Genomic DNA, 24316 nt, shown 5'->3' on the forward strand with positions numbered 1-24316 from the left:
TAATTTTATATTGTGAAATATTTATAATTCATGAAGTGTCGTTTTACCTCCAATACTGCTGCTTTCAACACAGCAGCTGCTTTCTACACAGTAGCTGCTCTCTACATGTGTGTGACTGGTCCGCATAAGTACATTATGGCGCCAACCCTGTCACATACACCTGTATTTGTACGGGGTGTATGTGATGGGGTTGGCGCGATGATGTCATCACGCCGGGTACTCGTATGTGGGCGTATCTGCATGTGGGCGGACCCGCCTGGAGACGGATAAAGGAGCGGTGCCTCGGTTCCTAAGACCATTGAAAATATGTGTTTTCCGATGGTCTTAGGTGACCCCTGTGAAAGGGTCGTTCGACCCCCAAAGGGGTCGCGACCCACAGGTTGAGAACCGCTGCCCTAGGGAGTGAGAAGGTGGCAGAGGGCTTTGGCGAACAGTAACTGCTTAGTGCCTGCCAGTTCAGGGTGGACGGAGGCGGAACCGTCATGGTAAGGAGAAGCCCTGCCCCTCCAGCTCCAAGATCGATCACGCCCTCTACTTCAGCCTACACTAGCTTCATCGCTTTGAGGGGTGACAATGTGAAGTGTCATCAGCCTCTATTCCAGATGCTTGATCAGCTCAGTGGCCCTCAGTTCAGCACTCACAGGCCTGGGGGAGCTGGGGAAAACCTCCTAGAGGAGTGCCAACCCCCAAAAGAAACAAGGGACATGACTGAGCTGCCCCAGGCGTGGCAGAGCAATGGACGCTAATGGAGGATGGGAGGTGTTGGGGAAATGGTGGGGCAGAGAGCTGGTGGGTGCACAGGTACAATCTTGGGACAGTGGAAAGTCCTGCAGAACATAAGGGTGGCCCTTAAAAGCATCCAGACAGGAGCTCTGAACTGAAGACTCTGGAAACCAGGCCTTTGGGAGAAATGGAAGAAAACTCCCTGCAAACCTATTGTTACCTTTCCTCCTATGCAATGCAGCTCTAACTTCCAATGGCTTCTCCCTGCCAACCTCTCCTTTCATTCAAATACTTCCCTCCACTTATCTTTGTTTAGACACTATTTCAGTAAAACTCAGCAGGATCTCCAAAATGTAGGGCATCGTCTTACTCAGTGAAATGCCTAGTTTTCTTTTTGAGAGGAATACATCCCAGGAGAAGGAAGACCGAGACTGGGCACACCAAGACCTCGTGGAGGAAGCAGCCCCAAGAGCGAAAGGGCAGAGCTGGGCCGGGTGAGGAGATGAACGGACCCGCCCTCCACCTCAAGCCAGGCTCCTCGAGCCCCAGACCTAGTCCCCCTGTGCTCTTGGCAGCATGGCCGCCTGCTCTAGTTTGGTGACAGGGCACTGGAAGACAGCACTATGCCTGGCTTCCCACTAGATCTGAGCAGTAACTGGATTGACTGCTGCATTTCTGAGATCAAAGGCAGAAGGGGAGGTAAAAGTTTTAAAAACCCACGTAAAGAGAGCAGCTATGGGGCATCTTTAAGGGCAAAACAACCAAACAGTTCCATAAATAAGCAGGCTTTTAAAAATGTGCATGTCTGCTTTTCATCAAGTTACGCAGTGGCCAGGTGTAATCAGTAATCCCCTTAAGTTTTTCAGAAAAGACGAGCTGGTGCGTGTCATATACCCCCATCTTGTCATCAGCTTTCTTCCCCGCATCTGCTTCATGCTTGAGAAACCCCCTTAATGTAAGAGCTCTGGCTCTCTCAGTATTACCGCCTCAAGGACCCTCACTGTCCAAAGAGCTAAGCAACTCGCACCTGCTTACTGGCCCAAACCCTTGCCCTAAGAAGTCGTACCTGACAGCCAAGCGTCACCCCACTAGAGGCACAGGTTCTGGAATGGGACAGCTGGGCAGAACGGGAAGTCATTAGGCCGTTTGCCCCACAGACCGAGGCTCTCGTCTGAGTGCTGGGTGGGTGAATGCTCTGATGAATGCTACTTTGGTGGGCCAGCGCTGTTAGCAAAAGGAATTCTGGCTTTGGGCTGGGTGACGAGCGAGACGCAAGGGGAGAGGCGAGCGAGACGCAAGGGGAGAGGGGCCCGCCCTCCCTCCCTCTGCCCCACCACAGCGCCCCATCTGTGGCTCTCAGCATCCCATGCCACAGCTCATGCGCGTTTTACCCTCTCATGATGGGGGTTCTGCTTGCCGCAGCTCTCAGCACCAAGGTCCCTGTTCGTCTGTTGGCAACAAAGTAGAAATTTAAGCTCCATCTAAATGCTCTATTTGGCCATCCTAAGTGACAGCACCAGAAATTCAGAGCTCATTTCAACACAAATCCCGGCGACCTACTGAGCCCCGCCCTAGGAGCCACAATCCACCCATCAAGCCCCCCTGACCCACGGACAACTTTTGGCACAGGCATTCTGCCTAGCTGGCCTCCGGTGATGTCAGCTACCCACACAGAGGAAGAACTAGTTAGTACAGAGGTGGGACAACCAGGTCCTTCCCATGGTGGCACAAGATCAGTGGCATTACATGCGGGTTTGAAAGGAGGTGGGTTAGAAGGGTAAAGCTTTCTACAAGACATGAGAAAGGAAAGATGGGGACACAAAAGCTGTTGGATGCATGACCAGTACACAGTGCAGAGGGAACTGCGGGGTGGGGAGCGGTTCCTGCACAGGAACCTGGGACACAGGCCTGGCTCATTAAAGGGAGAAGCGCGAAAGACTGGGAGTGTTTCCAGTCAATACACAAGGGGGTGGGCCTCTCTAAGACAGACACATGGCTGCCTCCACTGATCCGAGGAAAGCACCACCAGCAATGACGGGAATGGGGAAGGCCACCTGTCACTCTGGATAACTGAGGGTTCACCTGACGGCCTCTATGCTGGAGAGCTGAACCAGGGCGCCCACTGTGGCTCCTCTTGTCCAGAGCCCGTGAGTACACTGTCTCCAGGCAGGATGAGGCCAGCGCGTGGGCTCCAGGGTCACAGCACCCAGATTCAGCTGCGTGACCTCCCTACCCTATGCCTCAGTCTCCTCCCCTGTAGAATGGAAATGATAACAGTACCTGCCTCACAGGGTGAACTGTGAGGCCTGACTGAGATCACACAGGGCAAGAACCCAGAATGCTGCCTGGCTCTCAGTAAGTGTTCCTCATGACAGCTCTGATGTAGAGACGAGGCACAGGGCAGGACTACACCATAATGGCTCGGCTCTCAGACCCAGGCACGCAGGCTGGGCCTGCAACATCAGACACATTAAGAGAATTGCTTTTTAAACAGGCCACGTTAGTTGAGAAAATGCCTTTCCATAATCCTGCCTTTAAAGTTAGCATTTTATACGACGACGGCTGACAGAGCTACTCAGTAAGCAGGCTTTCTAAAAGTGTGCTTGCCACACATGCACACTTGCTTGTCCTGGCTCTCCACGCTGGTGATTAGCTCTACTGGAAAGCACTTTTTGAATGATCTGCCTGGAGTGTGACTGGGGTGGATGGAAGGGCTGGTGTTGGCAGAAGTTGGATAAGCAAGAGGCAGGACTCTCAAAATCAGAAGGAAGCAAACTCACAGAGTAAAGCCCTATAAAAAACTTCCAAGAGTTCATCTAAGCTCAGTTTCCTTGGGCAGCAAGGCAAAAATGGCTGCTTTAAATGGGGTTATATAAACGTGTTACTCTCCAGGGCTTTTGGACCTCACATATATAACAAATATGGTTTAAACTTTAGTTTGTGATGACACATTTGTATTCCTATGACATGGGACTACATGACAGCACCCAGGGTTTGAGTATAATACGCACCATCCTGCACTGAGGTCCAATCAGGAATTGGCTCATTTGGGGTAATAAAAGTTGCTTCTGTTACAAATGGTTTCTGTACATGATCTTTCTATCTTGTAACATTTATCAATGACAAGCGGGAATGCTGATTTGGCCTCTGTCACAGCCACCTACACAAGCAGGCATGAACGCACAGACAGGATGATGGAGCATGCAGAGAAGGTCACCTGCTGGTCGCCACACGCCTCACAGGGAGGTGGGGTGGGGAGAGGAGAGAGTGTGATCACTTTTTTGGGGCAGGTCCGAGAACGCTCCTTTTCCAGTCGCTTTTGCACCAACAGACACAAACAGAGAGAACACCGGTGAAACAGTGGCCACGTTTAGGCTGGTTCTGGAAGGACCCAGGGGGCATTTGCCAAAAGCACCCCACAGGCTCCTTCCCTGTCCCTCCATCCTCAACAGCAGAGCACTGTGGTCAGGGAGGCGGCATGTCATATGCATCCTGTCGCTGACCTCCAGGCCACACTCATGTTGTTTGTTGGATGCAGGTGGTCTTGGGGTCAGACTTGCAGTGCAGTGCTTTCTAAATGCCAGGGATCAAGGGTTTATTCTCTCAGCTGGTTACATTGGGGGAGTCGGGGGACAGAACAAATGGGCTTGGTTGTAAGTAGAGAGAAAGGACATGTAGGCCACCACCACAGGGGAACCTGGAGATCCTCCCAACAGCTCGTCACCTGTTCACCAACAGCAGCAGAGTGGCAGTCTCCCCCATGGCCACCTACGAGCATATGCTGCCACTGCTTCCCACTGTTCAGCCCCCTCATTTACACTCAGAAGGTCCTGAAAACTACCAAGTAAGTCCAAGTACAGGAAACAGGACATAAAAGGTAAACGTCGCTCCCTACCCAGACACCATACCTATGTCCATGCACCAGCTCCCACCATGCCCCCTCCACTGAATCCCTTCCCTGAGAATCTGTCCAGGACTCAGACAATCCTGTAGTACAATTCCTAAGTCAGAGGATCCTCACTTCCTCACGCCCACAAAGACCACGTGGGGCAGCACACAGGTGATGCCCAGGATGAGAAACAGCTGTAGGAGCTGAGGGCCAAGGAGGCAGCTCCCTATCTGTTCCCACCTCACGTGACGACCGGCTTACAAACCAGGCTGGACCATGTGCAGTCTTCCTGCAAGATGCCCTTCTGAGATGAAAAGGCAAGAAGGTGGGAGGGAGGAGCAAGAGTGCTGCACAGGAAGGCACCAGGGAAGTCTCTGGCAGCAGCAGTGACTCGTTCCCTCCTCATATCGGGCCCTAAGTTTGTAAAGCTGGACCTGGGGCCAACTCCGCTATGCATGCTACCCTTCCTGCCTTCATCTGAACCACTTCAAGAGAAACACAAAGCGAGTCAGGATACGGTGCTGCTGGCCACTCCTAAAAAGAGGCAAAGGGGGCCAGTGGTCCGGGGTGAGGCAGACAGCACCACAGAGGTCCCCCTTCCTGACTTCTATAGCATCTGCATTGCTCGACAGTGCTCTCTTTTAGGAGATAAATTTACAAGGCTGAGATTAATGAAGCTACCCCTGCTTTAGTATTGAGAAGAAATTACATGTGAACATTAACACTTTTCACATAGCTGTGAGATCTGTGAGCTACACTTCTTTCGCAACAGGAAATCCTAACTCCCAGCTCTGTGTAACATGAAGCACACGAGGATCGAAAGGGCTTTCACTGCTGATGTTATGGCTTCTCTCTCACCTACCCAGCTACTCTCTCTGTCCTCTGGTGCCCATTGCACGGAACCCTGGCCTGAGTGTAACAGCGCTGTTCTGCTGCCTGCACAGCATACAGTATTCTGCTTCAATGACTGACCATCTGGCACCCAAGTGACAGCTGCCATCCATCTCCACACAGCAACCCGCACGAGGCTCAAGGATCAGAGAAATGCCAGCAGCCCACAGGCACCACGCTCCCGCGGCCCCTGCAGTTCAGCTCCACCAGGCGGCAGGCTGCCGTGTCAAGCACCAGCCCTCACCAGGACAGGGCCTCAGTGGGCCAGGGTCCTGGGTGGTACTTCCTGCCCAAGACTCCTGGCAAGCCTGCCCAAAGCTGCCCAGGCACGTGCCACTTACAGTCATTTGTTCACCCACCTGCATGGAGTACAGCGACCTCCTTTGCTCTTTGTTCCTCCCATCGCATGCTACCTTTATAAATATCATAAGAATCTAGAGTTTGGGAAATCTGGTTTAGAGTTCACTTCCCCCTTCAGCCGACCCTCAACTAAAGATTGCCTTTCAAATTATACCTGCCACCTAGGCTTCAAGAGTGAGAAAATAAAATGGCAGTGAATTTCCACCGAGGTCCCCCCACCCCAACAGACCTCCCCCAAGCAGAGAAGAGGCAGCTGCCTTCTGTTGCGGTGTGGACATTGTCCCCAGGCTTCTATCTCAGCCTCATGGGCCATGCCTTTAATGTGGTATGTTATAAAAAGAAAGGTTAGAAAGGAACATTTTTCCCTGAACATAATTCAAATAAAACCCAACTCGCCAATCCCCAGCCCCTCCCAACAACAGCTGTCAGGGTCAGCTCCTTTGGCCTCTCAGAATCTTAGCCCTAGATGCCACCAAACCAGGAGACACGAGTGCGGCTGCTGTTGCTACAACAGGCACTTGTCAGCTGAGATATGAAGGGAGCAAGTAGGAACCCCCAGTTTCTCTGATAGTTCCTGTTAGCAACCAAGTGCGATCCCCCTCTTTCTGTCCTGTTCTGAACTGCTTAGGAGAAGCCGCTTTCCAGGAGACCTTGCAACTGCTTTAGTGAAAATTTCCAGAGTATTTTAAATGTAGACAACACCAAGAAAAAGCTCACAATCATCTCTGTTCAGGGTCTGAAACAAATAAAAATCATAGTTCGAGACAATTTCTTGGATAACATTTTCCTAATTAACATGAAAGTCTCCACTGCTCCAATTCTCAGGCTTCCGGATTCAGGATTCTCCCTCCAATGTTCATGAGCACACAAGTTAACAAAAAGTCAACTTGGGGCAAAGGTTATGGTTAGCAAAATCCCAAAGGCTTGGTTACCTGAATGTCTTGCCACATAGTTTCAACACCAAATTCTTAGCCCTCTTTTCTAACTGGTTTCTCAGATCCCAAGGAGTTTAACCAATCATGCAATACAATCGTCGTTTGTTAAACTCTTCCCCAGTCACTACACAGATGAGTACAGAGACGTCCGGACTGGGAGCCGGGATTCCACAGTGCAGGCCTCAGGCCTGGCTGGCTCAGGAGGGACAGGCAGGGGAGGCCCGGGAGGCAGCACCCTTCTGGTTCTGGCTTTACCTGTTTCCACTGGGGGGTGGGAGCAGGGCGACCCTGCTCATGTAGGCAGCAGGAAGGCTGGCTGACCCCACGGTCTTGTGTCGGCTGTGACACACAGGTCAAGTATGGGTGGGGGACAGGACATGGAGACAAAACAAAATAAAATACATTAAGGTAGAAGACACAAAAAGGTACTTGTGGAGGACAGACACACATTTATGAACTGGGGTGGTGGTTGTGGAGACACAGAATTAATTCTTAGAAAGTTACACTTAATAAAGGAAACAAAAATACGCTGACCCCCAAACCAAAAGAAAATGCAAATGGAAAAAACAACAACAAAAAAACAAAAGCTGTAATTCTCATTATCCTTTTCCCCAGCTCAGCAGTCTGAGCCTAAACTATAACTCTTGTTTGGAAAACTAATCTTGCCATTCAAAATGAGGACAGCAACTGTCTCTTAGAAGCAAGCTTCCTCTAATGGGGAGCTTTCCAGCCTTCCTGAGGGGCAGAACCTGGGTTGCCAGGGCCACCAGGCAACCTCAGACATTTGCCCACAAATGGTATCATCTCTGTGAGCCATAACCAAAGACTAGATGTGAAAGGAAGTTAATGATGACCAGACTCAAGCAAAGTGAGTAAGTTAGTGACCTCCCAAGCCCTGTCCACGGCAACAATGGCTGATGTGCATGTACGGAGAAGATGCAGAAAGAAAGAAGAAGAATGCAGAGGATGGGCTCCCTCTCCTCCAATGCTCTCCCAGGTCATCAGGGTGTTTACAAGAAATTTCAGTGTGAATCTCAAAATCCCAACGCCTCCTCTTAGAAGAAGTCATAGTGACTTTCAGATAAGCAAGAGGAGAGACAAAACCTAACAAAACATCCTTTCAAAGGCTCCTGTCTAGCACTCTCAGGTATGACTTAGGGTAAAGCAAGTTAGTATCCATGCAGAGTCTTTAAAATATTTATGTTCTCCACCTAGTTCAAATACAATCCAGGAAAATCACCTGCAACACACAGAAGGTTTATAACAAGAATGTTTATTACTTCTGTCCTTTATCATGAAAGATGAGAAACAACTAACACAACCAACACTAAAAGAAGAGTTAGGAAAAGCATGGTGTGTACACACACACACACACACACACACAAGAAGATGCTGTAAAGCGTTTGGAACATGGATGACAAAGTTACAGGAAAAAAAGCAGAACACAAAAGTGTCTATTAAGAATGACAATGATCTCAACTATAAAAACAAGAATGCACTAAAAAAAGGCCAGAAAGAACTATAACAAAATATTAACAGAATTAGTGGTATCTTAGTATCTTTATTACACTTCTCAGCATTTTCCTTAATAAGCATGTAGTTCTTTTATAATTTAAATGTGAACATATACACATGAATGGGTATATAGATATAAAATTTAAAATCTGCTGGTTTTGGTCACAGACACCTTGAACCTGAACAGTGATGACAAAGTGCTGCTGAAAGCATGAGGAGCATGGAGAAAGCTGTTCTCTGCCACAGCCACACACGGGAAACTAGACACCAGTCTTGAGTCCGTGAGTCCTCGGGCCTGTGACATATCCCATGTCAATCCTACCTTGCTACGTGGCCAGCCCAAGCATGGACAGGTGAGGTGTGAGGGGGTTTACCTGTCTCCTCATGCCGGTGGACTGTGTGGGCGCATTCTCCTCAAATTTGGCCAGCAGCTGGGTGGCCATGTACTTCACTTTGTTCTGGCTGCCAAGAGCCACGTCCATCCTCCTGTCTGTCAGGGTGCTCACCAGCGTGGGCCTTGCTCCTCTGCAGCCGCGGGGAGCTTCCTCCTGACCAATATTGACACCCAAGAACCAGCCTGTTAGAGGAGCCCCAAATGCCCTTCCCTCAAAGAAGTGCGGCCAGAGCCTGGCATGGCAGCTGATATTTCTGTTTTGGGTTGAGCTGAACAGCTCTCCTCCAGTTCCAATCTCAAGATGGAGTATAAAGAGGTATGGGACTTCTGCAGGTACAGTCACATTCCAGGAAAGCCAATGTGAGGTTCCAGAGACAGGAGAGCCCGGTGCACAAGTGTGTGTGCACCCTTGGATGCTCTCCAAAAATTAAACAAAGGCAAAAGCCCACAGAAAAAGCATCCTCCCACAAAAATTCTCATAAAGGATGAATATGAAAAGATCTAGTAATGTCAATTTGGAAATTAAGGATTGAAGACGAAAAGGGCAATTCAGCATAATCATTCCAGCAAATCCCAAATAATTCTCACCTCCTCTGACTGACTGGTCTTTCTCCTCTTTCCAGCACCATCCAAGTCCTTTTCTTTTTTATCCTATCCCAAGAGAGGAGGGAAACTACATTATTGCATTACTGTATCTTGCCATTAGGTTTGCACCTGGTAAAAAACAAACAAAAAAACAAAACAAGAAACAAACTCTTCCATTTACCTTGGGAGACCGCTTCCGAGAGATGGTCTGCCCCAGCTTGCTCAGGAAAGAGATGGGGGACTTGGTAGTGGCTATCAGGACTGCCTTCTCCTCTGCATTCAGGTTCAGGGCGTCTGCGAACAGAAAGCAGTGTTCGAGGCCAGCGGTGGAGGGGCACAAAGTGCCGGCCAGAACTGTCCTCCTTACAGGTGGCTCCCGGAACCCAAAAAGCTTTAGAAGCTCATCTGCTCCAACAAAAGTATGAGGAATTGAGCAGGAAATTCCACAATGAAAATACACACTTAGGTTTGGACACTGAGCCTTCTCTTTTGCATCCACAGAAACAACATCAACTCTTTCCCAATCCACTTCAGTCACAAATCCTCCACTTTTCAAATGCTGGAATCCACCTGGGATTGTGGTTACAGCAGAGTGCTGAAGCCTCACCTTCATGATAGAAACTTTCAGGGCAGAGAGGAAGGATCGGGGGCATGTAGCTCAGAGACATTGGTTTTGGCATGTGCAGACACCATGCACGTAGCTGCACACTATGGGAGGGCTGTCTTGAATGCATATACTGATGAAAGAGCTCTGGAGTTCCATTGTAAAAACTGTGTATCTAATCAGAAAAAGCCATGGACATCCATGAGAGCACATGGGCTGGAAGGCACTGGAGAATCACAAACTGTGGATTCCAGTGTTTTATTAGTAACAATGATAACTTTAAAAATAATAATTGAAACTAAAAATAATAGTATATTACTAACATTTATTAAGTGCTTTCCATTGACAACATTCTTTGTAGCATATCACAATCTAATTATACAGAGGGTGCCAAAAAAATGTATACATATTTTACGAAAGAAAAACTGCATTAAAATTGTAGTACTCAACATATACCGATAATAAAAGATGAATACAAGTCACGTTTGACTTCTGCAATTAAAAGAGGTGCTCAAAGTGGTTACCACTGGCGTCCAGACACTTCTGATTACGGCAAACTACTGCTTGAGCAACGTTGACCAAAGTGTCTACTTGTATACCTTTCTTTGGCACCCCCGGTATATATAAAACCCCATTTTACAGATGGGGAAACTGAGGCACGGGAAAACTGAGTAACTAGCTTAAGGTCAAACAGGTAGAAGTACTGGGACATAAACCCAGGTTGGGTACCATGATCAACACTGGTCAGCATTATGGTTCACTTACTCCAAGAGACAATAAATGGCAACAGAAATATCTTTTGTAGTACGCTGACAAACTGAGGCATCAGGCTGAGGGCCAAGGAAAGAATTTTGGAAAACACTAAAAGGTAAGAGAAGAAGGAGCCAGAGAAGGAACAGTTACAGAAGGAAGAGAATGAGGCCTGTCCAGTGCAGGATCACAGAAGCCAAGGAGGCAGACTTTCCAGAAAAAAGATGTCATTCCATAGTGCTGAACAATGCAAAAAAGCCAACTGCATAAGAGATGAGAAGTGAGAAAAGAACATGGATTTGGTGAATTCCGCATGATTGTGGGGAACAATTTGGCAGAGCAGTCATGACAGAAGCCTGGATGCAAAGTGCTATAAAGTTCATGCAGTGAGAAAGTAGAGCCCACAAACATAAACCACTTTTTTTCAGAAAGACTCGTTCTGAGAGAAAGGGTATGAGAAGATGGTAGAGTCGAGGAAAAAATTTTTGATAGGAATGATTTTTGCATATATGTAGACAGCGAGAAAGATTTGGGGAAGAATGAGTGACTGGGAACACTCTAGTAAAGAAGAAAAAAGTAACGGAGTAAAGTTCCAGGGACTTACTCTGGTGCCAACCAGTGAAAACAGTAAGCGCAGGCTTGCTTTTGGGGGTGCTGATGAAAAACACGGTTAGAAGGAAAGAAAGAAAAGCCAGGCAACACAGAGCACACGGAGGACTTGCACAGCTCTTACCGCTGGAGGGGAGCGAGTCCTTAAACATCTCGTAGAACTGCGTCAGGTACATCACCATGGACAGCTTGTCGGGCTCCCCCACCGATGCCATGTCTTTGCCAGTCATGATGGGAGAAATGCCCAGTTCCTTCTCCGCAATATCAAAAGCCAGCTGGTTATTCTTCTCCACATTTTGCTCATCCAAAGAATCAAAATCTCTAAGAAACAGGATGAGGAAAATGTGTCACGATGGGGTACTTGTCCCCACACCAGAAAACACAGCATCACAGAGTCACCATCGTTTCTGGGTCTTTCAGCTAAAACCCTGTGTGTAGCGCCTCACTGAAATCTGAGAGCAAACCTGAAATGTAAATCATCTTCAAGAAGGAAGAATGATGAAAGATCTACCTATAAAGGAAAAAAGGGGGAAAACTGAAAAACTACCCTCATTTTTCTAATTACATAAATTTCTTACTTTCTAAATGTAAGCTCAAGAATAGGAACTATCTTCTAATATGCATTCTCTTGCATCTTGTGATTCTGTATGTATTAACCTAACATTTAATAATGATAAAAACCTGATTTGGATCTGACTGCATCCAAAGGCCTGAGACAATGACCCACGGTATCCCATGGGCTTGACAAGCTGCAGCTATACTAAATCAGCTCTGATAAAGCATTCTCAGCCTTCGACTTGAAGGGAAATTCCAAAACTTTACTCAAAAGATTTTTCCATTGTTAAATTTCTCGAGTTTTCCCAAGTATTTAGATAAACAAACATTTCCCACTGGATTTCAAGCTCCTTGCTATTTAACCCAGTGAAGACTGACAGCACAGCGTTCATCTCTCAGTGATGTTGGATGAGCTGGGCAGGCCTAACTTTGGGTTAACCCACTGACTTGACTCCATGGCAGCTTTCTCAGTTTTTAAAATTGCTTTTCTCTGTAGACTAAGCCTTATCTGAATGAAGCCACTGCAGTCTAACAGTGCCACAGCACCTGCTCACGGCTCTGAGTTCTGCCAGAAAACCCCAGCCCTTCTCCAGGCAGAAGACGGGTCCCTCAACCCACACCTGCCCCTCCATTCCCCTGCTAAGCTCCCTTCGGTCACTTCTGCCTTCACCCTCTTTTCTGCCTTCTTTTGGGAATAGAAATGATTCACCTGGCCCTTCTTCTAAAGCACGTCTGTGCACTGATCACAATCGTTCTCAGCTGCTCTGTTTTCCTCCCCACACCTCTTTTTGGTGTAAGCCCTACTGTCACTCACCTTTCACCAACCTGTGCATGAGCCAAGGGAGAGGAACAGGGGGGTCGCTGACCTTTATCCAAGCCAATCAAAAATCCCCATTCCTAAACCACACTACACAAGGCTGTCTTCACAGCTCTTACCTCATTAACTCGTAACCTAATATACAGGAATGACATCTTTTAGGATTCCTTAAGCAATCATTAAAACAAAACAAACACAAAAATTGGGCCCTTAGGTGGACCTAATGATAAAAGAACAGGCAGCCAAAATAATTCAACGAGCTCTGTTTGCTTCCAAATATTGGGCTCCATGGTAACAAATGCCCATGGGGGAAATCTGAGTGCACTGGTCACCGTAGCTGACCTGGGGTCATCTATTGTACTGATTCTGCACTTAGGTGAGTAAAGCATGGTCAGGAGATGTTACTGGTATGGGTGGGTGAGGAGACCTGAGCTTTGTTGGCCTGACAGAGTACGTTTACTGAGCGGAGCGTAACAGAGAGATAATACCAAGGAACCACCATAAATCGGGGAAGTACTCATTGTTTTCTATTTTGTTGGCAGTGACACATTTTCCTTCAGCAGCCAACTGTTCTGGCCAGGTTTTCCTTATGACCAATAGCATTTGAGAGACAGCTGGCTGAAAGAAAGAGTTCAGCTTGCAGTTTTCTGTTGTGTGAAGTCGGTGGGACAAGGGGGCTTTCAAACCAGTTTTTGACCTTCTGAGTGCTGTGATTTTAAAGCCTCAACTAATCATTTCTGGATTGAGCTGCACAGTGCTTGACATTCAGAGTTTTAACTAAATCAAAATGAATCACTGCTTTCTAGAGAAAGTATCTTACTATGTATCTCATTCTAGGACAAAACTACAAAATGTAGCTATTGATAGCAGGGTACCCTGAGCTCCTTGGGAATATAAAATGAAACACAAAGCTTGGGCAAGACTTACATTAGATCAGGGCGATATCTATGGATAATTGCACATAGGGCCAGGCCACTTTTCCAAGACATGGTGAGATCTGTCACATCGACCCCTGCGTAGCCATCTGTCTGCCTTTGGCACCAACCCAGTAGTTTGCTTGAACGAGCGACAGACTCTAAAACAACAAAAAAATTATTAATGGCAATGTGATCAGCTAGTGGCATTAATACGGTCCTCTTTGTAGTGCACATATCAAGTTTGAAAAATTACTGAAGGCAGAGACAGCATAGCCGTCACTGGTTTTCAGTGGAATTTTAGTTAGACAAGAAGCTACCAATTTACCCAGACTTTGAGGCCCACAGCTACCCCCTAATTGAATGATGAATCACGACGGGGTGACCTGGACCTGCTCTGGCTGAAGCTCCCAGCCCCTGCAGCGCTCCTGGATACAGACTTAGGGGGACGAGCGCCATCTACTGAGCTGTCACCTCACTGGGAAAGTTCTAAGTTTTTCCTGGAGAATTGCTTGGTCGTTAACTGGCTGAAGAAGCTCCTTCCCTTCAAAGTAACAGTGCGAGGATTAAGGGAGAAGAAGGTTCCATTCTATCTAGCAGCACATGAAACCAATAGCATACAAAGCCTTGCTCTTACACTTTCTAAGGCACCTAGAAGAAATTCTGTAGGATTACACTGGCAGGGCCAAGGATCCCTGACCAGAACAGTCCCTCAAGCCAGGCTTGGCAATCTGCATTACAAATGATCACATCTTGAAAAACCAAATAAGGAAACACATACGACTATACTTGAATGGCATCTAAAACATAAACAGCTTTTATAAAAATCTATTTTTCTTGATTGTATCAGAAGAGCTCTGATATGGAGCATTTAGAAGAATCTATAAACACCTATTTGTGTCCAAGAAAGTCCGTTCCCTTACTATAGGCAGCTGAAAATATTTAACCTTGTATTAAGTAATTTAGTGATATGTGAACATGAAAACCACATATCATAAAAATCCTGTTTCTTTCAAGTCTTTCAGTGAAAATGTATCTGAAACTACACAAAGAACCACTCCTGATGTCATCAAAGCTCTCGGCTTCAGAAAGTAACTTTATTTAGATGTCTCGTAAGCCTGTCTATCCATTGATCCAGTATGTATTGGGCAACTACAATATTCTGGGCTCTAAAATAACAGTGAAGAAAGATACATTCTGCTTTCAAGATAAAGTGTTTCCAGTGCCTGTTGGTTGTCATATCCACCTTGATATCCCAATAACACGTCAAATTCAAAATGTGCAAAACAGAACTCAAACCTTCTCATTCTCCCATTTCTTTGTCCACAACTATCTCTAGACACAGAGTACAACCAAACTGCCAGTGCCTATCGGTTCTGGCTCCTTAACAGTGTCTCTCACAATGACAAGATGGCTGCCATTTTGACCACCCACTATATCCAGGCATCGTGACAGACAAGCTGTGCATGTTACAGAATCCTCATGACCATAAGGCAAGGAAGGTGTCTGTTAGCCCCATTTCATAGAAAGGAACCAAGTTCAGAGATGCTAGATGACCTGTTAGGCCCACACACTTCACAAATGGCAGATCTTGGACGGGGACCCAGTTGTACCTGGCCCCAAAGTCAGATGGACTCTTCTAATCATGCTCTACTGTCTTCTCTCATCCTCACCCTCAACATCAATATCAGATTTAGGCTGTGACAAGTGCTAATGTGATGGCTGTGGTGGCATTCTCCTTCTCCACCTCATCTCGTGCTGCTCTTCTTGAAAACACATCTTCAGGGGCCCTTCGATGCCCACAAAACACGAAGCGGCCTTCATCTCTGTCTCTGCTCCCTGGCAATGTCACAGTACTCAGCTAAGATGCCACTCCTTTGGCCACAAAGCCTCCCCAAACCTTAGCTGGCATGTGTGTGCCCATTTGTGCGCGTGCTCTCTCTCTCAACATCTGTATCTTGTCTCCCTTTACACCTCATGACACCTTAAGCCAAGGTTTCTCAACCTCAGCATTACTGGTATTTCTGGCTGGGTGCTGATCTGTGCACCACAGGAGGTCAGCAGCACCGTCCCCCAGTCATGGCAATCAAAACTGCAGACACTACCAAATGGGCTGTGAGGCCACGTCGTATCTGGCTGGGGACCGCTGCCTCAGCCTCACATGATAATGCGCACACTAACAGCTCAGTGAACACTGAGGCTTCTCTGAAGGTTATCTGCATTTCAGAGGCCGCCGCCAGAACTCACCATTGCGCGTCAGCTTTGGGGTAGTTCGGGAATTCACCAGGTTCTCCATTTCCAGGTGGATATCTTTTGTTTCTCCAGTATCGTATAAATGGCGCACCTGGCAGAGTTAAAAAGTCATAAGGAAGGAAAATCAAATACCACGTACCAAATTTCCTCCTGAGAGCAGTGACTGAGATGAAAGGCTAGGATGGCGGGTTGGGCAAAGTTTAGACAGAAGTTATGATGATGACCTCTGAATCCTTTTTGGAATATGGTGAGGTTACACATAAACAAATACATGTGAACTATAAGAAGCAGTGCTAAAAATTAGCTACTCAACCACAAGAAGACCCTGATAGTCTCTGCTAGACCCTTATTTTAAAAAATGAGTCTACCTTTTTATTGACAATAGCGTGATGCTTTTTTATAAATGAACATACCCATGTAACTACAACTCAGATCAACTTTAAAATGTTCCAGCCTCGCAGCCAGTGTTCAGCAGCGACTACCGTTCTAATTTCTGTCACCAAAGAATTAGCTTTGTTTGGTGTTTGAACTTCACGTCAATGAAATTATATAGCACATACTCTTTTGTGTGTGGTTCCTTTTGTGCACTACTAATGTCTCTGAGATCCATCCATGTTGCTGAATGTGAAAGAAGTTCAGTCTTTTTCACGACTGTATACATTCCATTGTATAACATCCTACAATTCATTCATTCTACTGCTGGTGGACGTTTGCTTGTTATGAATAAAGCCTCACGAATATTATTTAATGTTGTTTGGTGCTCATGTGCACTTGTTTTGTTGGGTACATTGGGCCATGAGTGCTGCCCACCGGCAGCAGGTTTCATGACTACCTTATGAACTTACCACACACAAATACAGAGGGCCTAAAGGTATCAACTTCAGGTAGACAGCAAATAAAACATTACACAGGGACACAGGCAAGTATGTTAAATGGGCTGTTTTCTAAAAACTGGTGGGCTCCTTGGGATGACTTTGCTTTGTACAATGTCATTCTTAATGTAGCGGTAAGGCTTCAGACACTCCGACAAACATCTCAGCACCAAAAATGACCAAGAAGATCTACTTGTATAATAGAGAGTGATCCTGTCTGTGAGGATCACCTTCATTCCACAGATGAAGAAGCTGAGGTTCAGAGAAAGTGACAATGACCTGCCCACGTCACAAGTGATGGAGCTGATAATGCAAGTAGAAGTCACATTTCCTTTCTTTTTTTTTTATTAGTTTCAGATGCTCCTTCCCTACAACATGCAATTTGAATTAGGGGGCCTGTGATAAAAGTCCTGATCCATCACTTTTATCATATATGACCTTCTGGCAAGTAATTCGACAATGCTCTGCCTCAGCTGCTCAATCTATTGACGGAAAACAATATTGACTTCAGCTAACTCAGAGAGACATGTACTCGAATCTACTAGAGCAGCGGTTGTCAACCTTCCTAATGCCGCGACCCCTTAATACAGTTCCTCATGCTGTGGTGACCCCCAACCATAAAATTATTTTCGTTGCTACTCTATAACTGTAATTTTGCTACTGTTATGAATCGTAATGTAAATATCTTTTTGTTTTCCGATGGTCTTAGGCGACCCCTGTGAAAGGGTCGTTCGACCCCTAAAGGGGTCGCGACCCACAGGTTGAGAACCGCTGTACTAGAGAAAAGTGTTGTGTGTTTTGTATTAATAGACACATTTTAATATTTCAGAGGTCTGATCAGTCTAAAAAGGACCCAGATGGAGATCACTAACTAGAAGGTTCTTACCTGGCTTGGCCGGAGGAAGTTGACGTTAATATTGGGATACCTGGTGACAGGATCTATGCTGTACTGACTGAAGTTTTTACTCACATTCTCAGGGGTGGTCTGAGGCAGCAACCTATAAATGCTTTCCCTGCAATAACACACAGAAGTCTGCTCAGAGCAGTGACAAGCACGATGTGACAAACCCTCCTCCCCTGACCGGCTTCCTCCAGTCCTATGGCAGCTCCGACTTCCCACCCCACCAGCCCAGTGGTCCCACAGGCACTGGCCTGGTTAGGGGCCAATGAGAACAGCAAGCACACTGCTGTGGGCAGGGAGAAAAGCCTGGCTCCAATTTAAAAGGTAACTAATTTACTGTTTGTTTTTTTGTTTGTTTAAAAAAAATTTTTTTTAATTGGGGAATTGGGGGAGGGGAACAGCGTTGGGGAATCGAGGAAGGGGAACAGACAGGTAGACAAATTGCTGTTGTGTTCTTCAGTCTAGTTGTGGAGTACGTTGCTTCACTGGCCCATGTTGGTATTATCATTGCGCTCTTCCCAGCTGAGGCCATTGGTCGCTGGTCATTGGTCGGCCGCTCACTGCGGCTCACAGCAGCTCTTGCCGGTTGCCAGCTACTCATGTAGCTAGCTCATGGCAGCCCACTACAGCAGGGGCTGCAGCCTACGCCGTCGCCATCGTCTCACAGCAGCCCAGCTCCAGGTCGAGCTATTGTTCATCATCTTAGCTGTAGAGGGCACAGCGTCACTGGCCCTTAATGTGGGATCCGAACCGAACCTGCTGCTCAGAGCTGGTGCTCCCAAGAGAGCTCTTAACCAACTGAGCCACTCGACCGGCCCTACTGTTTTGTTTTTTACAAGTATGCCGACATTTAATGTTTTTTTGTTTGTTTTTTTAGCTGAGCCATCCTGCCATCTGTTAGCAGCTCAGCGGCAGCTCAGCTTGGGCGGGACTTGAACCGCTGTTGCTCAGAGCTCACACTCTTGAGTGAGCTCTTAACCAACTGAGACTCTTGGCCGGCCCTTCCGACATTTAATTTTTAAGAGAATCACATATGAAAAAAGAACTTGCCACCAAATTTACCCAGAGTAGTTTAAGTAACAGACTTAAAATGCTATCAACCACCAATTTCATCCAGGAAATCTTGTTTCTCTAGTTCTTCTGGTCAACGCATTTGTTCTTTATCAGAAAGCAAATCCTAGGACTCTTACCTCATTTGAAATAATCTGTTTCAAAACATCTGACATTTGAAAGTTTGAGAAATGTTTACAGGCAGTTTGGTGTTTTCATTTGAATTCAAAGTCACTTTTACTTTTTTCTCTTATTTTAGTATGTCCCCTATTATCACACTGATTTCATTAGTATAAGTGTTCTGGTTTAAGGACAAGAGGAATTAATGTACTGTCTTTATGCACTTGTTCATGTGACTGTCATAAAGGAATCAGACACCATCCTCTGATGACGTACAAACATTCAGATACCATTTGTCAGCAACAAATTTAATTTGGAAAGGGATAAGAGAAGAACATTTAGATCAGATAATCTTTACGTTTCTGTGATTTCTTGAATAAATATCTTGACTTTCCTCTCTTAAATATGAAAACATCTTTAATGAAGAAAGGAAGAGAAAGAGAAGGAAGGAAAGACCTGTGCTCTGCCTGAGGAGCGCACCAGTTTCTCACAAAAGGGACCCTGGCCACTTTCCATTACCTCTCTGCCAGCACTTCCAAGGGGCTCGTTCCTAGGGACCAACTTCGTACCATCCAGGCAGAGTCCATAGCAGCTAGAAAGCCCCGGGCGATTCCTGTTCCCATTGGCCAAAAAGGCTATCAAGGAGATATAAAACAGAATTAAAATAAATTACCTTTTAAAAGAGGGAAACTAAACTAAGGAACTAAGAAACAGTTTGCTGTTGAAAGTAGTTTTGGACTACTGTTCAGATACTGGACTTCTCTGCTTCACAAACTGGTAAAGGGCCAAGTCACAAAAGTTACAGCATTTCCAGCCCTATTCAGCAAGTCTGGGCTTCAGTGAGCTGTAACCCTCCATCCTTCCTGGCATAACTCCTAGAAGAAGTTCAGCTACGCTATGCAATGCTGTAGACACTCCCTCCACAACCCAAGTACCCACACTGGTTCCCAATGACTATGAAGTGCTGCTACTCACCTCTAGGAGGCTGTCCCCAACCAGAGCTACTAGTAATTGGTGTCCATTCTGCTCCCGCACCAAGGCAGCATTCTCAGACGCGTACATACATGTGAAGTCGAACATGGCCACGTCGGGCTGCCCATAGTGATTAATGGCAAAATCCAGAGATGGCAGCTGCTGCTGGGTGGAGAAGTCTGCCGCCTCCCTGGCATAGTTCAGCAGCGCCTCCTGGTCCACGTTCTCCCGGGACAGCAAGAGCTCTGTGTCGGCATAGTCCTGTCTCCAGAGGGAAGAGGCTCCATGGAAAAGCCCGGACGAGCCTAGCCGCCCAGAGCCACACTACTGTATCAGACACAACTGTGTTTTCACAGCCTTCCCTTTCCACATAAAATGGTGTCATGTTCCAAAATACAGCTTTCAGACAATTAAGAAGAAAAAGGGAGAGGCCGTTTCTAAAAGAGCCCAGGCTTTGCTGCCTAAACACAGTCCTGGCTTTTCCATGTACTTGGAGCAAGTTGCTACTTCGTTGGTCCTATCCAATCCACCTCACGGGGTTGTTCTGAATATCAAGGAAAATAATTTATGTGATGGCACTTGGTCAACTGAAAAAGCATTTTATAGTTTATGTTATTACCGGCAACCACTATCTTCTGGGTAGCAAACAGCTTTTGGCAGCTGGGACCACCAGGAACTTTCGGCCTTGCATAACTCAATCAACCTAAGGGAAGAACCCAAAGCTTCGGTGCCAAAAAGGTGTGGAGGTAAGAACAACAGCAGAAGGGGGCTGGGAGGAAATATATTCAAAATGGAACAGAAGTTTTACAAACAAGAAGAAGATTCTGAAAGGCTCCACGGCACCCCACCAACAAAGAAAACGATGAGAGAAAAGGGGCTTTCCACATAATGCAACGAAAACCTCCTTTTCTGTCTTGGAGGTTTCTGGCATGCCGAGCCAAGCCTTCCTTGTCCTGAAGTGGGGCCTATGGTATCCAAGTGTCCCTAATGGCACTCTCAGCTACCACTACAAGGTGCTGGAAGCCAAAACACAAATACTCAAGTTGGTTATCGAAACAGCGTTTGTTCAGCATTAAGTAAGCAGCCACAGTGGATTTCGTATTTAGCAACACACACAGAAGGCTTGGCCAGTGCCCTCTAAAAAAAATTAAATACAACGGAAAAGTAAATCAGGTCTTGGCATTCCAGGTTGTTCCCACATAATTTCAACTAATATCCATAGTTCTGCCTAAGATGGCAGATCTAAGCCTTAACTTGGTTCCAAGGCATACCAAAGGGCTCACTGGCTATTTCTTATTGATAAAGCAGCCAACCAGATCCATCTTGCCTATGCTCGGACAGAGTGGGCTGCACACACGCTCGGTTCCATTTCTCTGTACAGGCATGAAGAAGCAGATTCCAGGTCACGAATGGGGGTGGGGGGGGTGCTGTGCTGCAGACCAGCTCATCAGCTCACCCCCAACATGACTCTCAGATGAGGTTCCATTGCAACTGAGACTAAAGTTGACTGCATTCATTTATCATCCTGCAGAGACAAAGGAAGCCCTGAAGCCCAGTTCTGAGTCTGTGGTGGGAACTGCACACCTGGGGCCTGTCCCCTCCATCTTATCACGTGGGGACAGTAACTCTCATATTGAGACCAAATGAGACTTAAGAATTCTCCTTCAGGAATCATCTACCCTGTGGTCTTCTGATTTCATATTCAGGTCATGATCTTAGAGAACGTCACACAATTAGTCACCTGGGAAAAAGGCGGAGCTGGATCTCGCTAAAGATAAACAAGAAGCCCTTACTGTTAGGTTATGCAGAGGTCTAAATATACCCTGACCCAGTCAGTGTTCTCTGGACCATGGACAGCAGTATCTGCAGTAAAACCAGAACCATTCTCAGGCTCCCTTTTTTTTTTCTTCTTTATTGCTTCTTGGTCAAACTCCCTTTCCTCTAGCACCTCCTCCCAAAAGGCGACCTATTAACCAACCAACAATTGGTCATATATGGAATTCTCTAGAATCACAATCCAAATCACCTGAATTAAACTGAAGTATTTATTCATGAAATGATATTTGGGATTTGCTTTGGAACACTCCAGTGGCAGGGGTGGGGAGAGGGCTGGCTCCCACTGAAACAATATTGGCCATGAGTTGACAATTGTTAAAGCTAGATAATGGACACACGGGGTTCATTATATGGTTCTCTCTACCTTTGTTTATATTTGAAAATTTCCATAATAACTTTTTTTTTAAGTTTAAAAAAAAACATTAGAGTACATGTTACCAGGAGATGAATTAGGGGCTCCTTTTCATTCCCTTGCAGGAAAATCTCATCAGATAATAAAATTCCTTCTCTTGGTAATCATAATAACCAGTACAACATAAAAAGAGGTTGAAAGAAGCCCATCACTCACATGCAGTATCACTCCTTTGTCCAGTAAGCTCTGCTTTTTGGCAGTCATAACGAAATAGTGCGTGTCATCTTTGTAGTAGACGATGTTCTCCAAATCGATACCTGCAACCATAAAACAAAAGTGTGTGTAAGGGTTTGCTGAGATGAATGTGCATCAGGGAAGCCAGAAAGATTGTCCATGGGCTGACAGAGATCAGCTGGAAGACTCCAGGCAGGGAAAGAGAAAAGCAGAAGGATGTCTGAGCCCAGGTTCTTACATCCTACACATTGGGAAACTTTGCTTATTTTTCACTGCTCTGTAATTCACTTGACACCCTAAGTTAGCCTATAAACAATGATCACTAGGAAGCAGAAATATAAGGATGGAAAGAAAAAGAAAGGTTAATCTCTAGTACGGGGGTCTGGGTTAGTGATCCAGTTAAGCCTCTTTTGTAGTCATCAAGGCAACTGGAGGGATCTCCTAGAACAGGACAGACAACTGAATGCCTGAGAGCAGAGAAGGAACTATTGATTTTTTTAATAGATTGATCTAAAAAAAAAAAAAAGATGTAATGGAAGTAAATCATGTTCTAGATATCAGAGAATTGGGGTTTGCTGCACATTTTTGTTGCATCAAAATATCTAAAGCTATCTATAACAATCTCATTCCTATATAGCACATGCATTATTGCTGGACCAAACAGGAAGAAGACTACATACTCAGTGCCTCAAGTCAGGTTCTCAATGAACCAGAGAACCACCAACCAACAGCTCACCGCATTAAGAACCATCACTTAGAGCCACAGCGTAGAGGAAGGGGTTGGAGAAGAGTTGGTGGAAGGCAAAGTAAATACTTAAAAACAAACAAAAAAATAAAAGCTGAACCCAGAATAGGCCAGTCCCTGTAATGAGGATAAAGAATACTAGAGTAGGAGACAGTGACGTGAAGGGCACTATGCTCAGGAAAAATATGGGAGTGAAGAAACAGTAGAGTGGTAAACAACACGGCAGTCACACCAATGATCACCCACCCCACCAAACCGTCCAAGAAAAAGTCATAAGTGGTTATTTAAATTTCTATCCCTATTGTTTTCAAGGCATCAACACCAACCTGTGGCTTCCCTCAGCTCCTGGAAAAATTTTTGGTTGAATATAAAAGCCACACCACTGATCTCCTCCACTTTGGCTTCAGCTGTTGTATTTCGGTTAATAAAATTTGCAGTAATGGCAATGGCCAGTTTGCCACGAAATTCTTTCCGACGAAATCCTGGAGGGAAAGAAATTTTCAGAAGTGGCAACAGCTGGCTAGAGAGGAAGGCAGATCACTTCAAACAGGAGGGGGTCTTGATGACATTAGGGAACATGGGGGATGGGAATTAATGGGAAAATTTTAGGGTAGCTCTTCTCTTATCTGAAAATAAGGTGCTTACCCATCAAAGACTGTAACAATCCAGGAAAGCACTCTAAATCTCCCACATATTAACAAACAATTTGAAATCTGACCAGAATATTACTTAGTACTAGGGAATGCATGAAAAAAAGAGAGAGAATCCACCTGCTTATTAAACTTAGATTTAATTCCACAGTGCCAACTGGTCAAAGCACAGCTTATCTCCTAGCACTCTAATAGGAGTGACTTGCAAGAGGTAACCCAAGTGCCAGCTGTCTGGGGAGGCTAGGGCCTGCCACTCGAGCAGAGTAGGTGGCACATGTATACAGTGTTAGGAGTGTGGTCTCCTATGACATAAACGCTCATCCCAGGGTTGAGAAGGTCACCCTTCACTCTGCTATGTACCAGGAAAAGGGCATTGACCAATACCTTCCAAGGTGTTCCTACGGCCATCCCCTCCGATGATCACTTCAAATTCATATTCTGATACAGGATGTGTTTTGGGGTGCACCAGTGCCCGCCAACCTATCCCTGTGGACCAAGGTCAAAATGAAGGTCACTGCCCAGATCACATTTACACATCTAAGACATCTCTAGGTACTCAGGTAGGCAGACTCCAAGCCAAAAACATTAGGTTTAAAAGTATGGGGTAGGGATGGCCAGTTAGCTCAGTTGGTTAGAGTGTGGTGCTGCTAACACCAAGGTTGCCGGTTTGATCCTTACATGGGCCACTGTGAGCTGCGCCCTCCTTAAAAGAGTCAACTATGCCATTGTAGTAGCATGAGGGCAATGTGTAACCAATGACCATGGCTGTTCCCCAATAAAATTTTTTTAA

General features: G+C 46.0%; 1 protein-coding gene across 14 annotated transcripts in view; it reads right to left on the reverse strand.

The window, feature by feature from the left end:
- Window positions 1-24316, reverse strand: part of MICAL3 (microtubule associated monooxygenase, calponin and LIM domain containing 3) — a 220152-nt gene that overhangs the window by 92298 nt on the left and 103538 nt on the right. For 9 of the 14 annotated variants that reach the window (XM_019627037.1, XM_019627036.1, XM_019627042.1 and 6 more), the window contains 15 exons: window positions 23911-24012; window positions 23203-23358; window positions 22114-22214; window positions 19713-19970; window positions 19257-19372; window positions 17553-17679; window positions 15789-15885; window positions 13555-13702; window positions 11380-11576; window positions 9474-9586; window positions 9296-9358; window positions 8688-8861; window positions 7054-7137; window positions 3941-4039; window positions 2115-2171 (listed from right to left, as the gene is read on the reverse strand). In XM_019627037.1, coding sequence (XP_019482582.1) covers window positions 2115-2171; window positions 3941-4039; window positions 7054-7137; window positions 8688-8861; window positions 9296-9358; window positions 9474-9586; window positions 11380-11576; window positions 13555-13702; window positions 15789-15885; window positions 17553-17679; window positions 19257-19372; window positions 19713-19970; window positions 22114-22214; window positions 23203-23358; window positions 23911-24012 — 1892 coding nt within the window. Of the gene's footprint in view, window positions 1-332; window positions 1948-2114; window positions 2172-3940; window positions 4040-7053; window positions 7138-8687; window positions 8862-9295; window positions 9359-9473; window positions 9587-11379; window positions 11577-13554; window positions 13703-15788; window positions 15886-17552; window positions 17680-19256; window positions 19373-19712; window positions 19971-22113; window positions 22215-23202; window positions 23359-23910; window positions 24013-24316 lie in introns of those variants that run through there. The other 5 variants (XM_019627045.1, XM_019627044.1, XM_019627047.1 and 2 more) reach the window with 3 other exon arrangements.

Source organism: Hipposideros armiger, unplaced genomic scaffold (genome assembly GCF_001890085.2).
Source record: "Hipposideros armiger isolate ML-2016 unplaced genomic scaffold, ASM189008v1 scaffold_703, whole genome shotgun sequence".
NCBI classification, from domain to species: domain Eukaryota; kingdom Metazoa; phylum Chordata; class Mammalia; order Chiroptera; family Hipposideridae; genus Hipposideros; species Hipposideros armiger.